Raw genomic sequence first — 22488 nt, 5'->3', positions numbered from 1 at the left:
TGGGACTTAAATTTTAAATTGAAACAAATCTGAAAAGAAACAAGAGAACACAGAAACCCTTTCACAACATAAGCCCCCACTAGCAGGGCCTTTCTAAGCATTTGGTGACAAAACATGTCATTCCCCAGCAATTAAAATGATTTAGTGGAGTTGGGCTCGGTGGCACAGGTCTGTAATCCCAGTGGCTCAGGAGGCTGAGGAAGGAGGATCCCGAGCTCAAAGCCAGCCTCAGCAACTTAGCAAGATCCTGTCTCATAAAATTTAAAAGGGCTGGATGTAGCTCAGTGCTAAAGTCCCCCTGGGTTCAATCCCTGGTACCCCCTCCTCCCCCCAAAAATTAACGGAGATGGAAGAATGGTAGACCAGGAGTGTCTCCGACAGATTTTGCGTGTTGGTGATGAAACAGGAGAGGATCAAGGGCAAGGTGGAGCTAGGGTCTTCTGGGCACCTGCAGGGCAAGGGCCACCCCACTGGCGGGATTCCCAGGACCTCTGCCCTGGGGAAGGTGGCCAGAGCTCAGGCCCCACCCCATGGGACAGGCGTGCCACATCCCACCCTTCTGGGGTGGAGCCACTTGATGAGACTTGGCTTCAGGATGTCAGTCCAGACTCCATTTTATTATGCTGCAGAGCCCAGGACTCGCCTCCTGGTGTCGCCCCTGGCCACCCAGGACTTCACTGTGTGAGGGGCAGACTTGGCTGAGGCAGCTGCAGTTTGGGACGCAGGGCAGCCCCTCTGGGGTCCCCTTCATCCCTCCTTCTCAGAGGCCTGCCCTGTGCCTCCCAAGAAAAGCTTCCTTTGGGCCCAACCACACTCTTCCTTTACAAACCGTCTGCAACAGCCCTTCCTTCCCCACAAGAGGACGGGCACAGGAGGAGGGAGCCAGTGGAGGGCAGGGGTGAGGAGGCAGGGAGGAGTGGCTGGCATCAGGCACAGGTCTGAGAAGAGAGCCCTGAAAACGGAATCCCTGAGGAGACAAAGACCCCTAGAGACGGGGAGACTGAGGCACAAGTGTGGGTCCCTGCAAGCAGGACAGAGGCACAGAGAAGGGTCCCTGAGGTGAGTGAAGGTCCAGGGGGGATCTGAGCCCAGGGAGATGGGAGAAGCAGGAGAGAAGGGTGCTGAGGAGCAAGGGTTGGTGAGAAAAGGCACCAGGCCGCGGACTGACACCTGGGGAGGGCAGGCCAGGGCCAGGGCAGGGCAGCTGCCAGGGAAACCCACGGAAGCTGAGCTCCGGTGGGTCCAGTCCCGCCCCTTGGCTGCTCTGGAATGAGGGATGGTGGCTGCCACTCAAACCTGGGGACACGGAGCTCCCTGCCCAGCGGATGCAGGGTGGCAGTGACGAAGCACCTGGGCCTGGGCTGGTGGACCAGGACACTCACTTCTTGCCCTTGAATGTACCCAGGATCTTGGGCACAAATTTGCCCACCTTGCTGTCCCTGGCATCCTCCTCCGCCAGGCCATCCCCTGCCCCAGAACTACCAGCCTCTTCCTTTTTACAGAAGACCTCAAAGCGGCTGTAGACGCGCTTCTCCTTGCGCATGCTTTCCATGCGGCGCAGCAGGCGGTCGCGGTCCTCTGCGCTGGCAGGTAGGGTGCGGCTCAGCCGGCCTTGTGCACCCAGACTGTCTGACCGGAAGATGGCTGAACATTTGTCCTTGTCGGACATGTCTGGGGCCAGGCCTCCAGGAGCTGGTGAGTGGCCCAGCTCAGGGCTGCTGTGGGCTGGGCCTGGGCCTGGAACCCCACGATGCTTCTGACCGTGGGCGCTGATCTGCTCCAGAATGGCCTTAGTGTCATCTCGGAGGTTGCTGCTGTATAAGGCATTGGCCGTGGCAGAGGACAGCCGTGCCCTTGGGCCCCGCTCATCCCCTGCAGTAGCCTCTGTACTATCACCTCGGCCCAAGGATGGTCGCCGGGGACTCTCTGGCTGCCCATTCTCCTGTGGCACTGGGAAGTTGCCCTCATCCTCTCCGCGACGCTCATTCTTGGGGCTCAGCAGCTGCCTGAGGCGGAGGGAGCCTTTGCGCAGGACTTCCATGGGGCCTCCAGCCACCTCCTCTGTGGGCCCAGCCTTAGGAGACTCACTCGATGAGGCAAGGGTGAGACTGCCCCTGCGCTCAGGCACAGGAGGCCCCGGGCTGCTCCTGCGCTCAGGCACAGGGGGTACCGGGCTACCTCTGTGTTCTGGATAGGTCGAGGTGGGGCTCCCCTTATGTTCAATAAATCCTGTAGTTGGGCTGCCTCTCCGATTGGATAACCCTGGCGTGGGGCTCCCCTTCCGCTCTGGGTAGGCTGAGGTGGGGCTCCCTTTTGGCTCAGAAAGGGGCACCTGGTGTGCAGCAGGCACTTCTGGAGGGGGGCTGTCCCGCCCCTGCGGGGAGGTGGAGCGGCCCTGGGCAGAGAGGAAGCGGGAGGGCAGGCGGTCAGTGCCACTGCGGCCCAGCGTGTCAAGAAGTTGAGCAGCAGTGAGGGAGGCGGCTCCGGGCTGCCGCTCCGCCTCCTGGTGTAGCCTTTGGGCAAAGGAATCACGCAAGTCAAGCAAGCAGCTCTCCAGGCTGCGGTGCTCGCCCCCTGCTGCGCCTGGTGCGGTCACCTCTTCCCGCCAAGCTTGGGACACGACAGCCTTGCTGTGGCTGGAGACAGTGACCGCACCTCCCCCACCGCTTGGGTCACCGGCTGGACCCTTGTACTTCTCCAGCAGCTCGGCCACTTTAGCAGAGGCGGTGGAGCGCACGGCCTCTCCATTGGGACCCAACGTCTCGTTGACCGTTTGTTCCTTGTGCAGCAACTGCACCTTCTCAGTGGTGGCAGTTGTGGCACCTCCAGAGCCTTCAGCCTGCGCGAAGATAAGTGAGGAGCGTAGCCTGGAGCTGCGCTGGATGAGTGGGTTTAGGCGTGAGCGGAATGAGTCCTGCTTGACCAGGCCTGCCTCCTCCGAGCCCTCGCGCTCCGAGCTGTCGCCGCCACCGCTTCCCGAGCCTGGCAACAGGCCCTTGACTGGCAAGGTAGCAGGGACACGGAAGGCCGCCCGGCCCCCAGGAGCCAGCACGTCATCTTCGTAGACCTCAGCGTCCATGGGTGTGGGCAGGCCCTCCTCACCCACATCCTCGTGGCACCCGCTGAGGTAAGAGGCGAGGCGCCAGTGCCGCAGCCCCGCACGCCCCTCTGGCCCGGGCCTGCGCTCGGGCTCTGCCTCTGGAGCAGCGTCTGGGCCTGGCCTCGCCCCCGCCTGGCATGGGAAACGCTGGCCCAGGTTGGGGCGCAGGGCCCCGCCGGGTTCCAGGCCACCAGGACCAGGCTTGAAGGCAGGGTCCGAGCCGTGGCGCACCTCGCGCGAGGCGCTGGAGGGCACGTACTCCAGCCGCTGGTGCACCTCGGGGCCGAGCTCGGGGAAGCGCGGCCCAGCGCCCAGCGCCAAGTCGTCCGGGTCAGCCAAGCCCGGGCGGCCAGCGCGAAGCTTCTCGAACAGGCCCTGCGGACGTGTGGGTGCGAACTGTGGGTCCCACTGGTAATGCTGCTGGTAGAGTTGGTCACGGTGGAAGTGGCTGGTCTGGAAGCGGAAGTCGTCCCCGTGACTGAGGAACGTCTGTCGGGACACGTGCCGCGCAGCCGCGAAGTTCTCCACAGCGCCTGCGCCGTCGGCTGCGGCGTAGCTGTGCCGCTTGAAGGCGTCCATCTCCAGGTGCCGCGCCTGGAAGAAGCCCCGCGGGCCCCCGAACTCCCCGCTGGGCCCTACTTCCGTGTCCAGCCGTCGCGACAGTGGCCGCATCCCTGCATGCGGCTCCAGAGCACCCCCGGGCACCCGGGGCAGCTCCTCCCTGCGGAAGGCCGAAAGGAAGTGGCGATCTGGGTCCAGGAAGGAGGGGAAACCCAGGCCTTCTTCGCGGGGCGGAGGGAACAGCAGGTGTGCCCGTTTAGGGAAGGAGAAAGGGGTTGGCGCCCCAGGGATGCCCACCAGGGGCCCAGCCCCGGAGTATGGAGCCAGGGCATAAGTGTCCATGCGGGCCAGCGCCCCAGCTGAGGGCACCAAGGGCTCAGACTGTGCGAAGAGGATGCGGAATTCTTCGTCGAAGCTGGAGACCAGCTCTCCCTGGAACACGTGTGCCAGGCTGCGGTGGATCTTCTCGAAGGACCACATGAAGCTGTGGGTGGGTGGGGGTCAGAGTCAAGGAACGGAGTGAGGAAGCACTGGCCTGCAGCGCTGGGTGGGACACAGAGTCCCAGGGTGTGTTAGGACCTGGGCCAGGCCAGGCTATCAGGGTCTACAGGAGTGCTCCTGGTGAGGAGGGGCGGGGACACCCAGGGAGGCTCCAGAGAGGGGAGGGGTAGGGACCGACACCCAGCTGGGCACACTCCACACCTGTAGCTCCCGCTCATCACCACGGCACAGTCTACAAGCAGGAACTTCTCTTTGACGTGGCCCTTGAAAGACTTCCCAGTGCGGCAATAATAGGTGGGGCCAGCCACAGTGCGCACACGCAGGAACTGAGGAGGGAGGGGAGTCAGGTCTTCACCAGGGTCTTTCCCGGTCCACCCCACCTGTCCACTCACTCACATCCACGTGATGCAGGTTGACTCGGCATTTTTCCGCCATGTCCAGAAAGTGCTGTGCATTCATCTCATCCAGCAGGATATAGACGGGGACCCTGCGTGCAGCAGCCTCCAGCACTTCGCTGAGCAAGTCCACATCAGTGAACATGTCCATCACCACAGCCACCACCTGCAAGCACCAAGTCAGGAGGGAGGGTGGAATCTGTTGTCTCCACCCCATTCTTCAACCTACCCAGGGGAAGGTAGAGCTATGGACCATGTGAACCCCATTCCCTAGCAGCCATGTCTGGGAAGGTGGTCAGGAGGAAGGGACCTGACAGGGGTCATGGGGCTGCTAGCAGAGTGGGTGGCCCACATGGGAGCAGAGGCAGGGACCAGGCCTGCATCCTGCTTGGGTCAAGGGGAACCCCTGCAATCTCTTCTGCGCTAACCCAGACTGGATGTCAGGGCTGAGGCCCAGGCTCCAGGTCTGTTCTCAGGAAGGGGGCACTGCCCTGGGATGGGAGAACAGGGGTCTTTAGCAGCTGACCCTGGTTTAACAGGCCATCTCTGCTGTTCACCTTCTGCTTGGGAGGGGAGGAAGCTTTGAGCTGGCCAAGGCCCATCAGGCAAGTCTAGAAAATTCTTGGGACAAATCCATGCTAGGAGAGAACCAACATCCCAGAGCCTCTGGACATCAACCACCAGCCACCCTGTGCAGACCCTGTATTGGCCCAACCCTCAGTGACCTGGAAGGACGCTGCCAGGAAACCCCTGTTGCAGCTTGAAGCCTGGAAGGCCTGGCTGGCCAGTCCTGGCTCACCTCCGTGCTGGTGCTGATTGTTTCTCCATCCCCTCTCCCTCCTCCTCATGCTTCCAGGTCCAGCCCAGGCCATTCCTCCCCCACTGCCCACAGAGCCTGCACCTGCTGGGCAGAGCGGATCATCCTTCGAGCCTCATCCTTGATGCTGGGGCTATCAGGTGGCGGCGGCTGCACTAGCGTGGTGACTTCAGTGCCCTGGAAGCCGAAGGTCAGGGGCCAGCCCAGGTCAAGCTCAGGAACTGCCTGGTCTGAGTTCACTGGCCAGTATGTGCCCGAAGAGCCATCCATGTCCACATCAGGAGGGCTGCCTTCAGGGGGCTCCCGGGCAGCATGCTGTGGGGGCTGTAGGTGGCGGTTCACATGCTCTAGCTCCTCAGGACACAGGAAGTCGGGTGCCCCCTCTGTAGCCAGGAAGCGGTTATAGGCTTCTGGTCCACCCTCTGCCAACGCATCCACCGCCAGGCGGTAGTACTCTTTGTAGTGAGGTGGCAGGTACCCAGGCGCCAGTGGGTTATCCCCCTGCGAGGAGCTCTGGGAGCGGCGAGCCATGTTGGGGCCAGGGGCCTGGAGAGGAGACACCTTAATGAGGGGCAGGGGCACTGGGGCCCGCTCCTTTACCCTCACACAGGGTTTCCAGAGACTTCAGTGGACTGGAGTTCAGCCCATACCTGGAGGCCTTCCCAGGCCTAGGATACCCCCTAGTTGGAAGGACATCAGAAGTGCCAAGCAGGTCACAGGAATCCCAGCCCTGTTCCCCTTCTTCTGCCCTTATTGGTAGGGGTCCTGCTCTCATGAGCCCTTTCCCATAAAAACAGATTTTAACAGCTTGATGGCTGGTTCAAAGACAAACACAACCCTCGCTGGACTATCAGCAGCCCCTTCTTATTGCTGTGGTCCCTAGCGCTGTGCCCACTGGTCGAGGCAGTGCTGTGCCTGCTGCCTGGGAGACCCCAGACTAGCCACTGTGCTTCTCCAGCCATCACCTCCACCATACAGCACAGCCAGGAGGGTTGACAGGACATACCAGGCTGTGACTTCATCCTGGGATGGCATAGCCCTAGGCCCCACCCACTGCCCAGGGCCACCCCTCTTCCCATCCTTCGGGTTTCACTGACTTCCCAGTGCTCTGACCCCTAGAATTCGTTCCTGCTTGCCAGCACCCCCCACCTGTTGCCCCTGTCTCATCTTGGAGAACACCTCCCTGGACCACAGCCCTTTGCTATTACCCTCCCGTCCTGTCCTTGCCTAGCCCAGCCCCATGGCAGTTGGGACCTTTCCAAGTCCTTAGGTCACTGCCTTCCTCCTGCTCACTAAGACACTAAGAATGGTATCAGCCTTTTCCATGGCTCAGTCTCATGCCCTTCACACCCTCCCCCTTGGTGGCTAGCCTCTAGGATGCTGACCAGCATGACCACTGAATATACTTAGAGAATGTGGCCTCCAGGCCTGCAGGAGCACCCAGAACCGCTCACCCTGTCCCCACTGCTCCTGTCTGGGGATGGGGCAGACTCCTGCCCTGCTTAGCACACAGGTTACTGGATGTCAGTCCCACGTGGGGAAGTGGCTCTGCCTAGGGGGAAGAGTGCACCCCAAGGTGTGGCCAGGAGTGCTGACAGGATGGGGCACTGGCCTTGGGCTACACTGGGTTGGAAGCCATACCTGCCTGAGAATGCTGGAGTCAGGCTCTGCTATGTATACCCTGGGACCTGTGCCACCTGGCGTTCCTGGGGGTGATATTCTAACTAAGGCAGAATGTGACACAGAGCTGAAGGTGGGGACATTCCTATTAACTGCTGGGGAATGCCACCTGGCCCACTTGTCCCAGGAAAAACTGTTCTTCCTTCTTGGAGCACTGCCCTGACCTCACAGTCTCCCTTCATGCTTGATGTGCAGGGTGGGGCGCAGTCCTGTGGTACAGCAGCAGGCCTGGTAGCCCACCTGTGAGTTGAGTGTTGGCCTGTCTGCCTGGACAGGCCCACTGCATCTGACCATTGTGGCAGGATCAACCATTTACCACTATCTGGTCAGGCTGTATGTGGGCAGTGTCTGACTGGACAGGCCTAGAGGCACCGGCCTGCTATTTGGGGAGGCGTGGGGAAGACGCGCTGGAAGGGCCACTTGCTGATCCTTCAGATTTCATTGGGGAAGGGAACAGATTCATCCGGAGTGGGGAGGACAACTGTCCAGTTTGTGAGCTCTGGTGAGGAGCCTTCCCACAGGCGCTACTGGTTTGAAGGGGAGTCCCAATCCTGCCTGGCCACCCCCACCCCGGGGAGCCTGGCCTCACAGCAATGCTTACCACCTCCGATCACTTTACCCCTTGCCTGTTTCTCTAAAGGGCACGAATCCCCCTGGACTGGGACTGGGAAATGGCCACTCCCCATTCCTCAGTGAAGCCCCATCAGCCTGCTTCTCCCCATTGACCTATCCACCCGGCCCGAGGGAGGAAGGGGCCTAGCCCACCCAGACCGATGACTCAGCAGGAATCCTCTGCGGCTGACCTCTGACCTGAAGCCTGAAAGAGCCTTAAAGGCCCTCACCTCCACTTCCAGGACCCGATCCTTCCTACCTGGGCAGGAAGGGAGATTCCCTGGGAAGGATCTGGGCTCCTACACAAAGTGAGATAACCCGTGGTCAAAGACTGAGGCCAGGGAAGGGGCAGGATCAGGAAGCCGGGAGGTGGACCTTGGCTGGATGGGCTCACAGACCGGAAGTCGATGAGTTACAGCTTGCGGAGTGGGCACAGCAGGACCTAAGGGTGTCAGGTACCCCAGGAAGCAAGTTAGCGGCTGTCCAGGCCAGGTGCCTCATCTGCTCACTCCAGTCCAGGAACATGGGCTCAAGGGGCACAGGCCTCCCGCTCTACCTGCCCAGGACACCACCCCAGTCCATGGCAGCCTTGGAGGTTGGCTCCCAGGAAGAGTACGGGCCGCGAAGGCAGGAGCCGGTCAGACGCAGGGTCTCTAGTAGGGGCCCGGACCCTTTCGCTCTGGGCTCCTCTTGGGCCGGCGTCGTCGGGGGCTTCTCTCCCAGAAACCTACAGCGTCCCGGCCCTTGGTCCCCCGCCGGGCCCCGCAGGCCAGGCCCGGCCAGCCCCACGCACGCGGCAGCGCACAGTGCGCCAGCCCAGGTGAGGGCGCGCAGAGCCCCGAACTCTTCGGCGCGCCGCGCCCGCCCGCTCCGGCCCGGGAGGGGGTCCTACCTGGCCAGGTGCGCGGGGTCTCGGCACAGGGGCAGCAGGAGCCGACCGCCGCCCAGCGGCCTCGCGGTCCGGTCGGTCCGGCAGCCACTCCCCGGCGCGCCCGCCCGGCCTGATTCACGCGCCCGCCCCCGCCCCGCCCGCGCTCCTGCCTCCTGCCTGCCCGGGCAGCACCTGGGCGGGGCGGCTCCGCCCGCGGCGCGCCCGCATTCCTGCGCCCGCCGCGCCCGGACCCCCGCCCCGACCCCCGCCCGGACCCCCGCCCCCACCTCCGCGCCCCCGACCCCCCCCCGGGCCCCCCCCCCGACCCCGGCCCGCCCAGGCCCCGAGCCGCGCCCGGGACCCTGCAGAGCGCCGCCCGAGACCATCAGGGCGCCCACTCCAAGGTCCCCGAGCCCCCTGGTGCCCATCTGTGAGCCAAGTCTCGAAGCCCCTACTTCTGACCCCTGACCCTCGCCCCGGAAGTCCGGGTGACTCGGAAGTTCCGGCTCAGTCGCTAGGAAACAGGCGGGCCCGACGCGGGGGGCGGGGCTTCTGGCCTCGGGGCTCGGAGAAAGGCAGGTGAGGCAGGTGAGGCCGTGGGGGCGGCGCCGAGCCCCGGCGGGGCCCGACCTGGGGACCCCGTGCATATGGGTGTCCCCACCAGTCGGGGGCGGTCCCCTCTCATTATCCCCAGGCTTAGTGGATGCCGAAACATGTAGCTGGACCCTGCACCCACAGAACCCTGCACATATGGGACCCCACATGCATATTGGGTCCCCCCTTGCACCCTGACTCCACAAGCACAGGATATCCCTCATGTGCACAGAATCTTACAAGCACACCAAACCTCATACATGCTGTCCAGTCACCAGGACTATGTACCACACCCCTCCCATACATATAGGGACCCACCCCACACATAAACAGGACCTCATGACTGCTCATACACCAATTCTGAAAGCATAGGGAACCTCCCCTCACATGCACTTGGCCCTACATGTGCAACAAAAAGAATCCCTCATGTACTGGGGGCCCTCTAAGTCCCAACCTCCTACAAGGAATGGGGACCTTATGCACATCGAGGGTACACATACCTCTAGCTTGCACACAGGAGGCCCATTTCTCCCTCAGACCCTCCTATAGGGTCCTCCCCCACTTCAGCCCAGCCCCATCTGTCCTACCATTCCCGACCCAAGGGCTCACTCCCTGACATGCAGCCTGAGTCCTTTCTGCCTGCCGGCCTTCAGTCACCCCTGCTTTTTGTCTTCTAGTGACCATCCTGTTTTCAGGGTCACCCCCAGTTTCTCCATTTCCTTTCCCACCCAGCAGCATCCCACTGGTGTGCTGGAACTCCTGTGGGGTCAGACCAGCTCTGGGCAGTGGCACTGTGTGAGTCCCTTGTGTGTGAGGGGAGCTTGGTGAACTCCCAGGCAAGGAGCCTCCCCCGGGAATGAGCTGTGGGGTGAGCCTGGTAGGCCCAACCGCAGTGTCTGTGGGAGCCAAGATAAGAGAGGGTCTAAGGGTAGGGAGGCGCGGGTGTGAGGGGTGCCAGGTCTGTGTGGAGGGGTCCTCAGACGAGTTCATTAGGCATCCAAGTGGTTTGGACCAGGGAGATGGGTGCTGACCACTAAATCCCAGGGACCCAGCAGGATGGACCAAGCCAGAGGTGGTCAGGCACGTGAGAGTGGACGGGATGTGCTCCTGCCACACATCCTGCTCAAGCTACTGGGAATATACGTCCGTAAGCGGTGGGCAGGGAAGTGTGGTAGAATGTCCATGTTTCTGCTGCCTGCCCACCCAGACCCATGTGGGGTGTGATGCTGTTCCCCACTACTCCCATCTTCTGCACCTCTAATCATACCCTCCCTGCGTCTTTTCTTCCCATTCCCAGGAGAATGAACAGTAAGAAAGGGGGGGCCAAAGCTGCATCAGGGAAGTGGCAGACATCACCCCCTTGGCCCAAGCCAAGAGCTGCTGTTGGTGAGTACACCCTTTGACCCCAGGGCACTGCCACTCAAACACTGACCTGTGACCCCCTGCAGCCATGAGACCCCCTCTAAGAAGGCCCTTCCTGCCGAGAGTGGTATCCAGGGATCTCTGAATGGGGCTTGGGATGGATATGCTCACGTTCAGAGCCCAGATGCCACCCCAATCCCTGGCCTTGAGCCTTGCACCTTTGGGGCTGTGGTAAGGGCTGGGCACAGCTTTAGAATCCATGCCGATGGGAAGGGGCACACATGGGTGAGAGGGCCCCCATTGTTGAAAACAGTTTTGAGCCGGGCATGGTGGCTCAACACCTGTAATTCCAGCTACTGGGGAGGCTGAGGCAGGAGGATCACAAATTTAAGGTCAGACTCAGCAACTTAGTGAGACCCTGTCTCAAACAAACAAAAGGTTGTGGATATTGCTCAAAGGCAGGATGCTCCTGGGTTCAATCCTCAACACCACTGCAACAAAGCAGCCAGCTTTGAGAAAGGTCTTGGCTCCAAGTTGGGAATTCTTAGGCTAAGTTCAATAATTGGTCACTTCTCTTCTGTGGCTGGAAAGGGACAGCTCACCTGGGCTAGCTCCTGCTGAGCATCAGGAAAGGGACCTCCCCGTGCCCACCCTACTTCAGCAGTTATCACCCCTGCTCTAAGTGCCATTCACTCTCTGTCACTGCTGCTAATACCTCCCAGGTGGCATCTCTTGGCCCTCTGCTCCCAGGCCTGCCTGGGGTCTGTGCTTGCTGAGAGAGCACGGACCCACCCCACATGGGGCTCTACAGCTTGAGCTGGGCCCAGCCCAGAGAACTCCACTGCCCAGGATCTGGAGGGGTGGTGGTGACTCCTCCAAACCAAGCCAGGTTTAGATCCTAGTTACCTAAAATAGCCCCAGCTGCGTCTGAGGCGGACACTCCTCCTGGAATGAGGATAATGGGCCCAGGGACCGCGTGCTGCCTCTGTGATCTCAGGCCCTGGTACTGCACTGCAGTAAACAGGGGGCGGGACAGGCCGACCTGAAGCTGTCTAGGAAACAGGGGCTGGGGGTAGGGGAGCATGCTCCTTGCTCTGCTGCCTGGAGAGCAAGCCCACCTAGGCTGTGTATGCCTCAGCCTGCCCACTGCCCAGGCTCCCTGACCTAGGATGTCTGGGTTTTCTGTAGGGACAGCTTTGTCGCTGAACAAGTGCCCTCCCTTGGCAGCTTCTGCCCACTAAGCACTGGGAAACCTAGGTGGACTGCGTCCCTGGTCTTGGCAAGGCCCTGTGCAGCCCTGCCAGCTTCCTTTGGCAAATATGAACACAGCCCACAGAGCTCCTCAGCCAGCCTGGCCTCTGGGCCCTCACAGATCTGTCGGATGCAGTGACCACCATACCCACAGGCTGTCCTGGGCCCCTCCTCACACCCTCTCCAGGCCTTACCTGGCCTTGGGTCTGCAGTGCCTCCAGGCCCTCACTCCGGAGCTGCTCCAGGGCCACGGCCAGCTGCAGCCCCTCCATGTGCACCCAGGCCTGCTCCTCCTGCAGCTGCTGTAGCCACAGCTGCTCCTCCTGCAGCTGCTGCAGCCATAGCTGCTCCTCCTGCCACAGCTGCATCTGCAGCTGGACCTGTCGCCGCCGATCCTCCAGCAGCAGCTGCTCCTGGGCCAGGCACAGCTGGACTTCATGGAGCCTTAGCAGTTCGGGGCCCAGGGCCGGCATGGGGCCTCCTGCTTCATGGCCCTCCATGTGCTCAGGGAGGACCAGCACCAGCTCAGACCCCGCAGCAGTGGCCTGCACTGGCCTCCAGGCTGCCTCTGGCTGCTCTGTCCTGGCTGCCCTGGGGTGTCCCTGAGAAGCCAGCTGTGTGCTGGTCACGTGCCCTGTAGAGGCCACCCTGGCCTGGTCCCAAGGGCCCCCTGTAGCGGGGGGCGGGGGCTCAGCCCCGGGGCCCTGCTGCTTGGTGGCCTGTGGGGCCCTGCCTGCCTTCCTGCCTCGGGGCTTGCGAGCTCGACCCCGCTTCCCAGACATGGCCCTGGATCCCGGGCCTCTTTCCCCAGGTGTGCTCCCCAGGAGGGCCTGCTCATCCACTGGCTGCCTCAGTAGGCAGCTCAGGGGGCATCCAGAGGCCCCGGTGGGCTGCTTGCTCCCCCGCCACAGTCAGCCCTGGGCTCCTGCCGTCCCAAGTGCCTTCCCTGCCCCTTGGCTGGCACCGTAGCACCGCAGCTCCTGGCTCTGCCTAGGGCCTCACAGGCCCACTCAGCAGGGCTGGGCCACGCCAGGAGTTTATAGGGACTGGCGGCACGGTGGCTCACCCAGGCCCAGGAGCTGACTAACGTGCTGACACAGGGCACAGGACTGACAGGCCCCGGGCCTCGCTGGCCAGACTGGGAGGGAGACTGAGAAACTGGAGGCGCCGCAGCAGCTAGACCACAGTGCGCCGCGGCCTGCCTGGTCCTGCCTGGGCGGCACCCAGGCCCCTCACGCTCCCCGCCCCACCCCTGGTCGCGGGAAACTTAAATTCCAGCCATAGGGCCAGGAGCTGTGTGCTGGCCACACTGACCATCAGGACCCAGTCCCTCCCTGGACGTAGACCATCCCAGTGGGGTCCCAGCCCACCTGAGCACTTTGTGGGTAGCATGCTCAGTGGAGCCCCCCTGGGGCTTGGGCTCGCCTGGGTTCTGTGGAGGAACAGGGTCCCACTGTCCGAGCGTCGTGGTGTCCAGCGGCCCTGTGGGTTGGGAAGACACCAGTTCTTCAAAGGCCCAGAGAAGGTTTTGAGGACTGAGACGGGCAGAAAGGAAGAGGCTGGTCTGCTCTTGTGAGCAGGTGGGACCTAACTGGGAGTCCAGCTCCCCTGCCCATTGAAACAGCCCAGGAGCCGTCACGAGTCCTGCCTTTGGGTTTCCCTGGGTGGCATGGGGTCCAGGGCCAGCTCCAACACTGGCCTTTCTGTTGGAAGGTGAGGCCTTAGATGGCCTCCTTAGTGTCTCCCCTGCCAGGAGAGGGGTGCTGCTGACACCCTCCCACCCCAGGCCCCACCCCAACCAGCCCGCCACACTGGCTGGACTGGTTTGCCTGGCCCATCCCCGCACCACACTCCTCCTGCTCAGCCCAGCCCAGAAGCTCAGAAGCGGACAGGAGTTCCTGCCTGGAATCAATGAGTTGGACAGAGATGGGAAGGGCTTGGAAGACAGAGGGACCCTGTTCTGACCACAGGGTGGGGGACAGTATGGGTGCAGGGACCAGCCTGCAGCAAGACTGCAAGAGGGCCAGCAGCATGGTGGTCCTAGCCAGGCTGCACCATGCCCACCCAGGACTCACAGGGCCTGGGCTTCCCATCCCAAGTTCAGGGCAGCTCTGCCTGCTGGCCCTGAGGGTGACCTAAGTCAGGTAGGTTCTGCAGTTGGAGGATGCTGTGGGGCAGCTCATTAATGTCTCAGTCATGGCACTACCTCCGCTGTGGCTCCCTGCAAGCTGTGACACAGCAGCCCTGCAGGTGTCCCATAAATATCTCCTGAGGTTGATGGGTGTGGGGGACTTTCAAACCCAGACCACCCTGACTGCAGCTCTCCCCAGGGAGACGGGGAGAGAACCGCCAGTCGCAGAGGAAGACAGGCCGAGAGCCGAGGGGGCCCACACCCCAGGAGACCCTTGAGGCCCCTGCAGTGAGCGCCTGCCCCCGTATCCGCGTCCTCTCAGAGGGCAGGCGGGCATGGTATGTGCGAGTGCGCAAGTGCGCATGTGCCGGTATTGGCGGGGACTGTGTTTACAGGTGTTTGCAGGTTGGGGCGCAGGTCCGCAACGCGTGCAGCACTGCAAGCCCCTCCTGTTCCTCCTGCCTGTGCCTTTGGTACGAGGGAGCCTGCGATGGGCCTGAGTGGCCTGTCAGGGGCGCCCTGTCCCTCCACTTCTCCGGCCTTCGTGGTGGTTGGGGGTCACCTGATCTGCGTGCGTCGCCGGCAGGAAAGGTGCTCCCTCTGGGCCCCGCGTTCTCCCAGGGCTCCTGTCCCGGGCCTGCTCACCCTGCCCTCTTTTCCGGCTCACCTTCGGCTCAGACTTGTGCCCTGGCGCCCCAACCCTGCATTCACTGCCGCCAAGCCCCCTCCTGGGTGTCCTGAAGCTCCCCCCCTTGTCCCAGATGGGTCCCCGGGGATCGCGCCCGCCACCAGGGGGCTCTCTGCATTCCCTGTTCTCCCTCCCTGGGCTCCCAGCTGCTCTCCTGGGGCACTGCCTCCCACTTTGCTTCTTTTAGTAGAATCCTCAGAGGAGAGGAAGCAAGTGGCTCTCCCATCCCATAAAGGCACCCCTACACCCTCCCTGAAAAAGGACCCGGGGGCCAGAGAAGGTCTGTGAGGACTGATGCTGTTTTATGATAATTGCATATGCCTGACGGACTGACCCCTGTGGACAGTGCGTGGTGGAGACAGATGAGTTGGGAGAATGCCCTGAGCAGGAGATGGTGCTTGAAGGCAGGCAGAATGCTAGGTAGCAGGGTGCAGGCCAGGCTGGCCCCAGGGCAGTGTGCTCAGCAGGGCCAGCACCACAGCTGTCCATGCTGCGGTCACCAGTTGTTTCCACGTCCCAGTGAGAAAGCCACTGTCAGGCCTGTTCTTGGGGTCAGGGGAGGGAGTCTTGGATGTCCCCATTCTGCTCTCTGTCCTGGGAAGTGGGCCCTATCGGGCTGACCCCATCCTGCATGAAGGCCAGCTGCTCTGCAGGGCATGAACCAGGACACCACCTATAAACCCAGCTCGCTGGCCGGCTCTTGTTGCTGGATCGTGGGTCCCAGCTCAGAGAAGTGCTGTTGGGGTGCTGGGGCTGTGCGTGTCTGAGGAACCTGTAAGTACGTCCAGTAAGATGTCCAGTTTGGCTGGAGGGAGGCTGCTCCTTCACAGTGGAAGGCACTGCTTGGAGCTGCCCCATCTCTGGTGCAGGCTTGGTCCGCACTGAAGTTGAGGGCACCTGTAGGCACCACCCTGTGGTGGTGTCCAGGCTCATGCACTATGGGAGTGAGTCCTTGTGTCCTTTGCCTCAGGGACTAGTGAGTTTCTATTCTGGGACTGTCCTAGAGGCTGTTGGAGCACACTCTCCCTGCCCTGTTGCTGCCCCAGTCTTTCCAACTTTCTGACCCTCTGCTGGACTCTCCGTCAGAGCAGATGACCTGGTGAGAATTCACCATCTGGGCTGGTATTGCTGGGCCACACAGACTCCCTTCTTGTCACTGTAGCCTCTCCCTTAGGGGCCTGCTGGCCAGCATCTGCAAGACAGTTGTGATGTCTGCCAGGTTGTCAGGTACCTGCTGTGGGGGCACTGCCTCGGTGGGCCCAGGCCACACCTCCCTCAGACCTCTGCCTCCCTGCTGGCTTGACGTGTCCATCCGCGGGTCCTGATGAGCTAGCTCTGCCTGTGCCTGCCCACCCGGTCTTCCTAGCCACAGCAAGTGGGTGGCTGCCGATGGTGGCAGTGCAGCTGGAGTGGTGCTGGTGCAGGGGGTGACTGGGTACCCTTTGTTCATCGTCCTCTGCCTCCCGAGGACTGTGGTGGACATGTGTGCGCTGTGCGCTTTGTTCACCCCACCCAGCCTGCCCCTTGCCACCTGTGGCCGCAGGCACTCTGCTGTATCCTCGATGCCAGGACCGTGAAGCAGAAAGCCAGCTTGTCGGTGGCCCAGGGGCCTGCGCGGCACCGTCCCTCCCACACCCTCGAAGGCTGCGTCTGAGTGTGAGGTCCCTGCAGGCTGGCGGTCACGCCTCAGCTGGCCTCTGTTTCCCCAGAAGCCCTCCCAGGCCTCTCAGTGTGTGGGCCAGCGCAGCGTCTCCTGAAGGGACAGCATGCCTTCGAGGTGCTGGGAGCCTGCTGAGCCCTGGGCCCTTCTTGCTGAATGGAGGCACCAGGTGCAGTGGTTTATGCCTCACCTTAGGATGTCCAGGCAAACCCAGGGCCAGCAGAGTGTTAAGATGACCCTGTCCCTGTCCTTCTTCCTTGCTGCAGTGATTACTGAGAACCTAGGTCTTACAACAGTGCACACTGAGCTGGGCGCCGTGGCCCACCCCTAGGATCCTGTCGGCTCAGGAGGCTGAGGCAGGAGGAGGCACCACTACATCTCCCCATTTTAAGGTCAGCCAATTGGTGACCTGATTTCATCAGGGACTTTAACTCCCCTTTCCCTGGACTCTCAGAGGTTCCAGGAAACAGTGTGCGGACATCTTGGGAAGGGGGCGTTGTTCTGCCTACCGGGTCTTTATGAATATATTAAGACAGAGGCTCAGAGAGAAACCCCGGCCTTGGGCAGGAGGGTGAGGGTGCACTGCAGTCTTGGCCGTCGAGGGCGACTGGTTTTGCATCTGCCTACCAAGTGCCAGGAACTGTCCACCTGTTGCAGTAAAGAGACCACAGCCAGCGGCAGTGCTCCTGGGTGCCTTGCCTGTTCGGCTTCCTGGAGTGCATCCTCTTCTGTCTTTGTTAATTTGCTTATGCAAAGGCCAGACAAGCGAGTGGAATGGTGATGCTTTGGAGACTGCTCCTGCTTCCCTACCTTCCATGTTGGTATTAATGGATGCAGTTCCTCCAGGAAACAAAATACTAGCGACCTGGTTTGCTTCGGTGATGGAGGCAGGAAGTTTCATGGACTCCTGCGTGCTCTTCCTTCCATAATGACCCCCTGCTCCACTGGCCAAGGCGCCAGCATGAGTCTCCCACCAGCAGCTGGATCTGTTTACCCCACACATGGGACAGAATCACATCCCACCACACTGGATGGGGAGGCCGGGCCACAGCACCATCTGGCACTTGGCCTGTATCGTAGAGAAGATGCTGTTGCCATTTGCTTCATCTATTTTTTAGTCCTAACAGATTGTCGGGCAGCATATCTACAGTTTTTTGTTTATAAAATTTATCACCTGCAAAATAATTATATCACCTGCAAGATGATTTTACTCTTCCTTTCCAATTTGGGTGCAATATATTTCTTTTTCCTGCCTAATTGCTCTGGCAGGGACTCCCACTTCTGTGTTAAATAGAATACATGGAAGCAGGCATTCTTTTCCTTCCACTCTTTCACCATTGAGTATGATGTTTGCTGTGGGTTTTTCATAAATGACATTTGTCAGACTGAGGAAATTTCTTTCCATTTCTAGTTTGCTGGGTGGTTTTGTCCTGAAAACGGGTTGAATTTTGTCAAACGCTTTCTCTGCACCAATTACAGTGATCATGTGTGTTTTTCCCCTTTCATTCTGTTAATATGTTAAAACTGATCGGTTTTCATGTATTGAGCCACCCTTGCACTCCAGAAATGAGTCCCACTTGGTCAAGGGGTCTGAGCCCTTCAGCGTGCTGCTGAACGCAGCTCCCTGGTGTTTTCTCAGGGCCGCTGCACCAATGCTCCAAGAGGTGTCCGTCTAGAATTGGCTTGTGGCATCTGTCTGGCTTTGATATTAGGTAATGAAGGTCTCACAGAATGAATTAGGAAGCGTCCCATCCTCTTACTGAAAAAGGTGAGAAGGGTTGGTGTGACTTCTTTAAGTGTATCAGAGAATTCACCTCTGAAGCCGCCCTGTCCAGGGCTGTCCTTTGTTGGAAGATTTTGATTGTGAATCCATCCCTTTACACTTACAGGTCTGTTTGGACTTCCTGTTTCTTCATGGCTACTCTTTTTAGCTTTTGTGTTTCTAGAAGTTCTTGCATGTCCTCTGGATCATCCTATGTGTTGTTGTACAGTTGTTCTGATGGTCTTTTTTATTCTGTGGAATCAGCAGTACTGTCCCCATTTTCATTTCTTTTTGCGGGGGACATACTAGGGATTGAACCCAGGGGCACTCACCCACGGAGCCCCATCCCCAGTTTGTACTTGATGTAGAGACAGGGTCTCACGGAATTGCTCACTGCCTCCACGTTGCTGAGGCTGGCTTTGAACTCACGATCCTCCTGCCTCAGCCTCCCCAGCGCTGGGATGACAGGCTGAGCCACCGTGCCCAGCCCCACTTTCATTTCTGATCTTAGTAATTTGCATCTTTTCTTTCTTTTTCTTTATTCTCTAGTTAAAGGTTTGTTGATCTTTTTGAAGAACCAAGTTTTAGGTGCATTGATTTTCTTTTTCTATTCTCCATTTCATTTATCTGTCTCTTTATTTCCTTCTTTATGCTATCCTTGAGTGAGTCTTCCTCTTCTTTCTTCTCTTTTCTTTTTCTTTTTTCCCTCCACACTGGGAATTGAACCCAGGGCCTCATGCATGCTAGGCAGCTGCCTTGGCTTGCTTCCTCCCAGGGCCTCATGCATGCTAGGCAGCTGCCTTGGCTTGCTTCCTCCCTGACTTATCCTCAGTTCTGTTTTAATTTTATTTTGAGACAGGGTCTTGCTAAGTTGCTGAGGCTGGCCTCAGACTTGGGGTCCTCCCGCCTCCCCCAAGTCACTGGATCACAGACACGCACCTCTGTACTTGGCATTAGCCTTCTTTCCTAGTTCCTTAAGTGAAGTGAGGTGTCCATGGGATGTCCTTGTTTAATGATACGAGCATTTACAGTCACAGTCTCCCTCTCGGCACTGTTTTTGCTGCATCCCACAGATTTTGGTGGGTTGCATTCTGTTTTAATCCATCTCTGCTTTCGTTTTTTGATACTGGCAATTGAACCCAGGGGCACTTAACCACTGAGCCATGTCCCCAGCCCTCTTTATTTTTTATTTTGAGACAGCATCTTGCTAAGTAGCTTAGGGCCTTGCTAAGTTGCTGGGATTGGTCTGGAACTTGTGATCCTCCTGTCTCAGCCTCCAGAGCTTCTGGGATTACAGATGTGTGTCACATGCCCAACTGCGTCAGGTGTCCTGACGGCCAACCTTAGGTCAGTACGTGTCTGCGGCTGGTGTACACTCTATTTTGAATCGGTTATTGCTCTAAGTGTTCTTCCTTGTCTCGACATAAACATCACTCTGTCTGATAGGGACAGTGCCGGCCCTCCCCCGTTCGGTTCCTGTTTGCATGGAATAGTTTTTCATCTTTTCCTTTCAACCCGTTTGTGTCTTTGGATCTGGAGTGAGCTTTCCTAGACACCACAGTCTCCTGTCCCTCTGTCATTTCCTCTCTTTTGACTGGAGCGTGTTGTAGTCGGTGTTTTCACTGCCACGACCCGACGACCTGATGAGAGCCACGAGAGGAGGACCTGGCGGTTCTGCCCAGGTCTGCCGCCATCTTGGGCAGCAGCTGGGCCTCCAAGGGCTGTGGGGCAGCGGCCTCTGAGTGCCGCGGCTGAGCCTCTTGTGCAGGCAGAATGCCCGGGGTCTCTTCTCAGGGGAGTTTTTCCTTTTACGTTCTTATTGCCTTTGGGTAAAGTGCTCAGAATCTGTAACGTCTTTAACAACTACAGTTTCCTTAGTCCCAGTTTTTAAAATCCTTCAGCTCTGCTTTCTGCTCCAGTTTATCACAATGAACTTGGCTAAAAGCTGATTCAATATTCATTGACTGCCTGAATGCCACGCGGTCAGAGTAAGAAGTCCATCATCTGTGAATCCAGCCTCACAGAAACTCTCAAGACGTGGGCAAAATGTTCTCCACTTTTAGCCAAAGCCTAACACAGACGGCCTCTCTTCCAGTTCCCAGCAGTCCTCCTGCTGCTCATCTTCACGTCTGCAGTCCCTCTGCCTTCTGGCTTCTGAACTCCCGCTACAATCGCCATCAAGTCCATACAGCATTCTGAAGCTTTTCCAAAATCCCTCCACAAGTTCCAGAAAGCTCCAAAGGCTCGTCCCAGCTCATCCCAGCAACAACCCCGCTTCTCAGGGACCATTCCTGTTGGAGTCAGCTTTTTTGGTCCATGACAAAATCCCTGATAAGAACAGTTGGAGAAGGACAAGTGTATCTGGGGGCTCCTGGTTCAGAGACCTCTTTTCCCCCACTTTCTACAAAGTCTTACAGATCACACTTGGTGCTGTTGAAGTCAGTAAATATGTATATATACACAATGGAATATTACTCAGCCATAAAGAAGAATGAAATAATGGCATTAGCTGGTAAAAGGGTGGAACTGGAGACTATCATGCGAAGTGAAATAAGCCAATCCCCCAAATCAAAGGCAATATTCTGTCTGATATGTGGGTGTGACTCACAATAAGCAGGGTGGGAGGAGGAATAGAAGTTCACTGGATCAGACCAAGGGGAAGGGAGGGAAGGAGGGGAATGGGAATGGGAAAGACAGTAGAATGAATGAGACATCCCTTTCCTGTGTTCATGTGAACCTCACACCGTGTCCGACCACAAGAATGGGAGCTGGGCGCCTTGTAGGTAGTGTACGTCAAACCCATTCTCCGTCACATATAACTAAAAAGAACAAATTTTTCAAAAGAAATATGTATATGTAAACAAATGTAAAGATGTGGAATTACACTACTGTTCTTATTCTTCCAGTTGTTTATGCCACAAAATGATTTCTTCATACCCAGTGTGCACTAGAGCATACTCTAGTAATTATTATTGTTATTTTTGGTGGTGCTGGGGAGTGACCCAGGGCCATGTGCCACTGAGGCAAGCACTCTGCCAACTGAGCCATGTCACCAGCCTACTCCAGTAATTATTTTTTTATTTAGTTCTTTTTTTTTTTTTTTTGTACTGGGGATCGGACCCAGGGGCATTTTACCACTAAGCTGCATTGCCGGCCATTTTTTTATTTTTTATTCTGAGATAAGGCCTAGCTAATGGCGAGGCTGGCTTTGAACTTGCAGCCCTCCTGCGTCGCCCCCCGAGCTGTTGGGATCGCAGATGTGCGCCATTGCACCTGGCTTTCTAGTAATCATGTTAAATGCGCTGGCATCATGTGGAAAACAAGATGTGGCCCTACAGAGCAAGGTCGCGGTACTGCTAGCTGTCCCCACAGTGAGAGGCAGTTGTGATCGAGCACTGCAAGTGTGGGCCATCCATGGACCACCCACCACTTCACAAGCCAGGGAGTCTGCCATCCGATGGAGGGGTGCTGCTGATCTCTCTGTGTGCCCTGATTTTAGTATGTCTTCTGCCGAGGTGAGCACTTAATGCCAGCTCTCAGAAATTTTTTAAAAGTGCCGGGCACAGTGGTGCACGCCTGTAATCCCAGCAATTCAGGAGACTGAGGCAGGAGGCTCACAAGTTGGAAGCCAGCCGTGGCAGCTTAGAGACCCTGTTAAAATAAAAAAGAAAAGGGGCTGGGGATGTGGCTCAGTGGCAGAGCACCCCTGGGTTTAATCCCCAGTATAAAAAGATTCAAAAAATAGAAATAAATAAAAATTTAAAAAGCATTAGTCTCTTAAATAATGTAAAAAAGCAAAAAGCAGAGTCACACTGAGTCCTGGAAGACCAGCGTCCATCCCTGCCTGGACTCGGCTTGCCGAGCCCCCATTTCCTGGCAGCCTGTGAGACGCATCAGGGCCTCTCCTTCAGGCACCGCCCTGAGCGCCCCTGGCCGGGCGCGGCTCCTGGCATCACTCCTCAGTCTGTGTCTATTTTGGAGTGTCTCGGTTTCTTCCTCATTTTGGGGGGTACTCTACTACTGAGCCTTACCCCCAGCCCTTTTTTAAGTTGGAGACAGGGCCTTCTAGGTGGCTGAGGCTGGCCTCCAACTCGAGGCCCGCGCCACGGCTCCCTGCTGTCGGCTCAGGTGTCAGGAAGAGTTCTGCTGGACACAGGATTCCTGGTGGACAGGTTTGGGGGTTTAGCACTTCAAATATATTATATCTCAGCTTTTTGGCTTCCAAGTTAACTGACAAGTAACATGTTAATAATCTTTTTTTTTTTAATTTTTAAAAAAATATTTTTAATACCTTTTAATTATTTTTAAATTTTTTTTAAATTTTGTGCCTGGTGGGTGGAGCTCTCAATCTGCTCCCCGTTTGCCACGTCCTGAGACGCATTCCTCTCCCATGCCTTTTTTTTTTTTTAGAGAGAGAGAGAGAGAGGAGAGAGAGAGAGAGAGAGAGGAGAGAGAGAGAGAGAGAGAATTTTTAATATTTATTTTTTAGTTCTCGGCGGACAC

General features: G+C 58.3%; 2 protein-coding genes across 14 annotated transcripts in view; one reads left to right on the top strand and one right to left on the bottom strand.

Moving 5' to 3' along the window:
* Positions 1–596: 596 nt before the first annotated feature.
* Positions 597–8771, bottom strand: Fam83h (family with sequence similarity 83 member H). Of its 3 annotated transcripts, none has more exons than XM_078016507.1 (5): positions 8559–8771; positions 5459–5920; positions 4559–4723; positions 4364–4488; positions 597–4145 (listed from the first exon to the last, which is right to left on the bottom strand). In XM_078016507.1, the coding sequence occupies exons 2-5, from the start codon at positions 5903–5905 to the stop codon at positions 1379–1381; spliced, it is 3504 nt and encodes a 1167-aa protein (XP_077872633.1). In that variant the 5' UTR covers positions 5906–5920; positions 8559–8771; the 3' UTR covers positions 597–1378. The 3 variants fall into 3 exon arrangements, with proteins under 3 accessions (XP_077872633.1, XP_077872634.1, XP_040149450.2); XM_078016508.1 differs by lacking the exon at positions 8559–8771 and adding an exon at positions 7926–8486; XM_040293516.2 differs by lacking the exon at positions 8559–8771 and adding an exon at positions 8042–8486.
* Iqank1 (IQ motif and ankyrin repeat containing 1) overlaps positions 8524–22488 on the top strand; it is a 33395-nt gene continuing 19430 nt past the window's right edge. For 3 of the 11 annotated variants that reach the window (XR_013423681.1, XR_013423682.1, XM_078016519.1), the window contains exons 1-2: positions 8548–8566; positions 10429–10517. Coding sequence is in view for 7 of the 11 variants with exons in the window: in XM_078016519.1 (XP_077872645.1) it covers positions 10433–10517 (85 nt within the window). In the remaining 4 variants the exon portion in view is untranslated. Of the gene's footprint in view, positions 8567–10428; positions 10518–22488 lie in introns of those variants that run through there. The other 8 variants (XM_078016517.1, XM_078016516.1, XR_013423680.1 and 5 more) reach the window with 6 other exon arrangements.

Source organism: Ictidomys tridecemlineatus, chromosome 7 (assembly GCF_052094955.1).
Source record: "Ictidomys tridecemlineatus isolate mIctTri1 chromosome 7, mIctTri1.hap1, whole genome shotgun sequence".
NCBI lineage: Eukaryota > Metazoa > Chordata > Mammalia > Rodentia > Sciuridae > Ictidomys > Ictidomys tridecemlineatus.
This window is presented reverse-complemented; position numbering and strand designations above follow the sequence as displayed.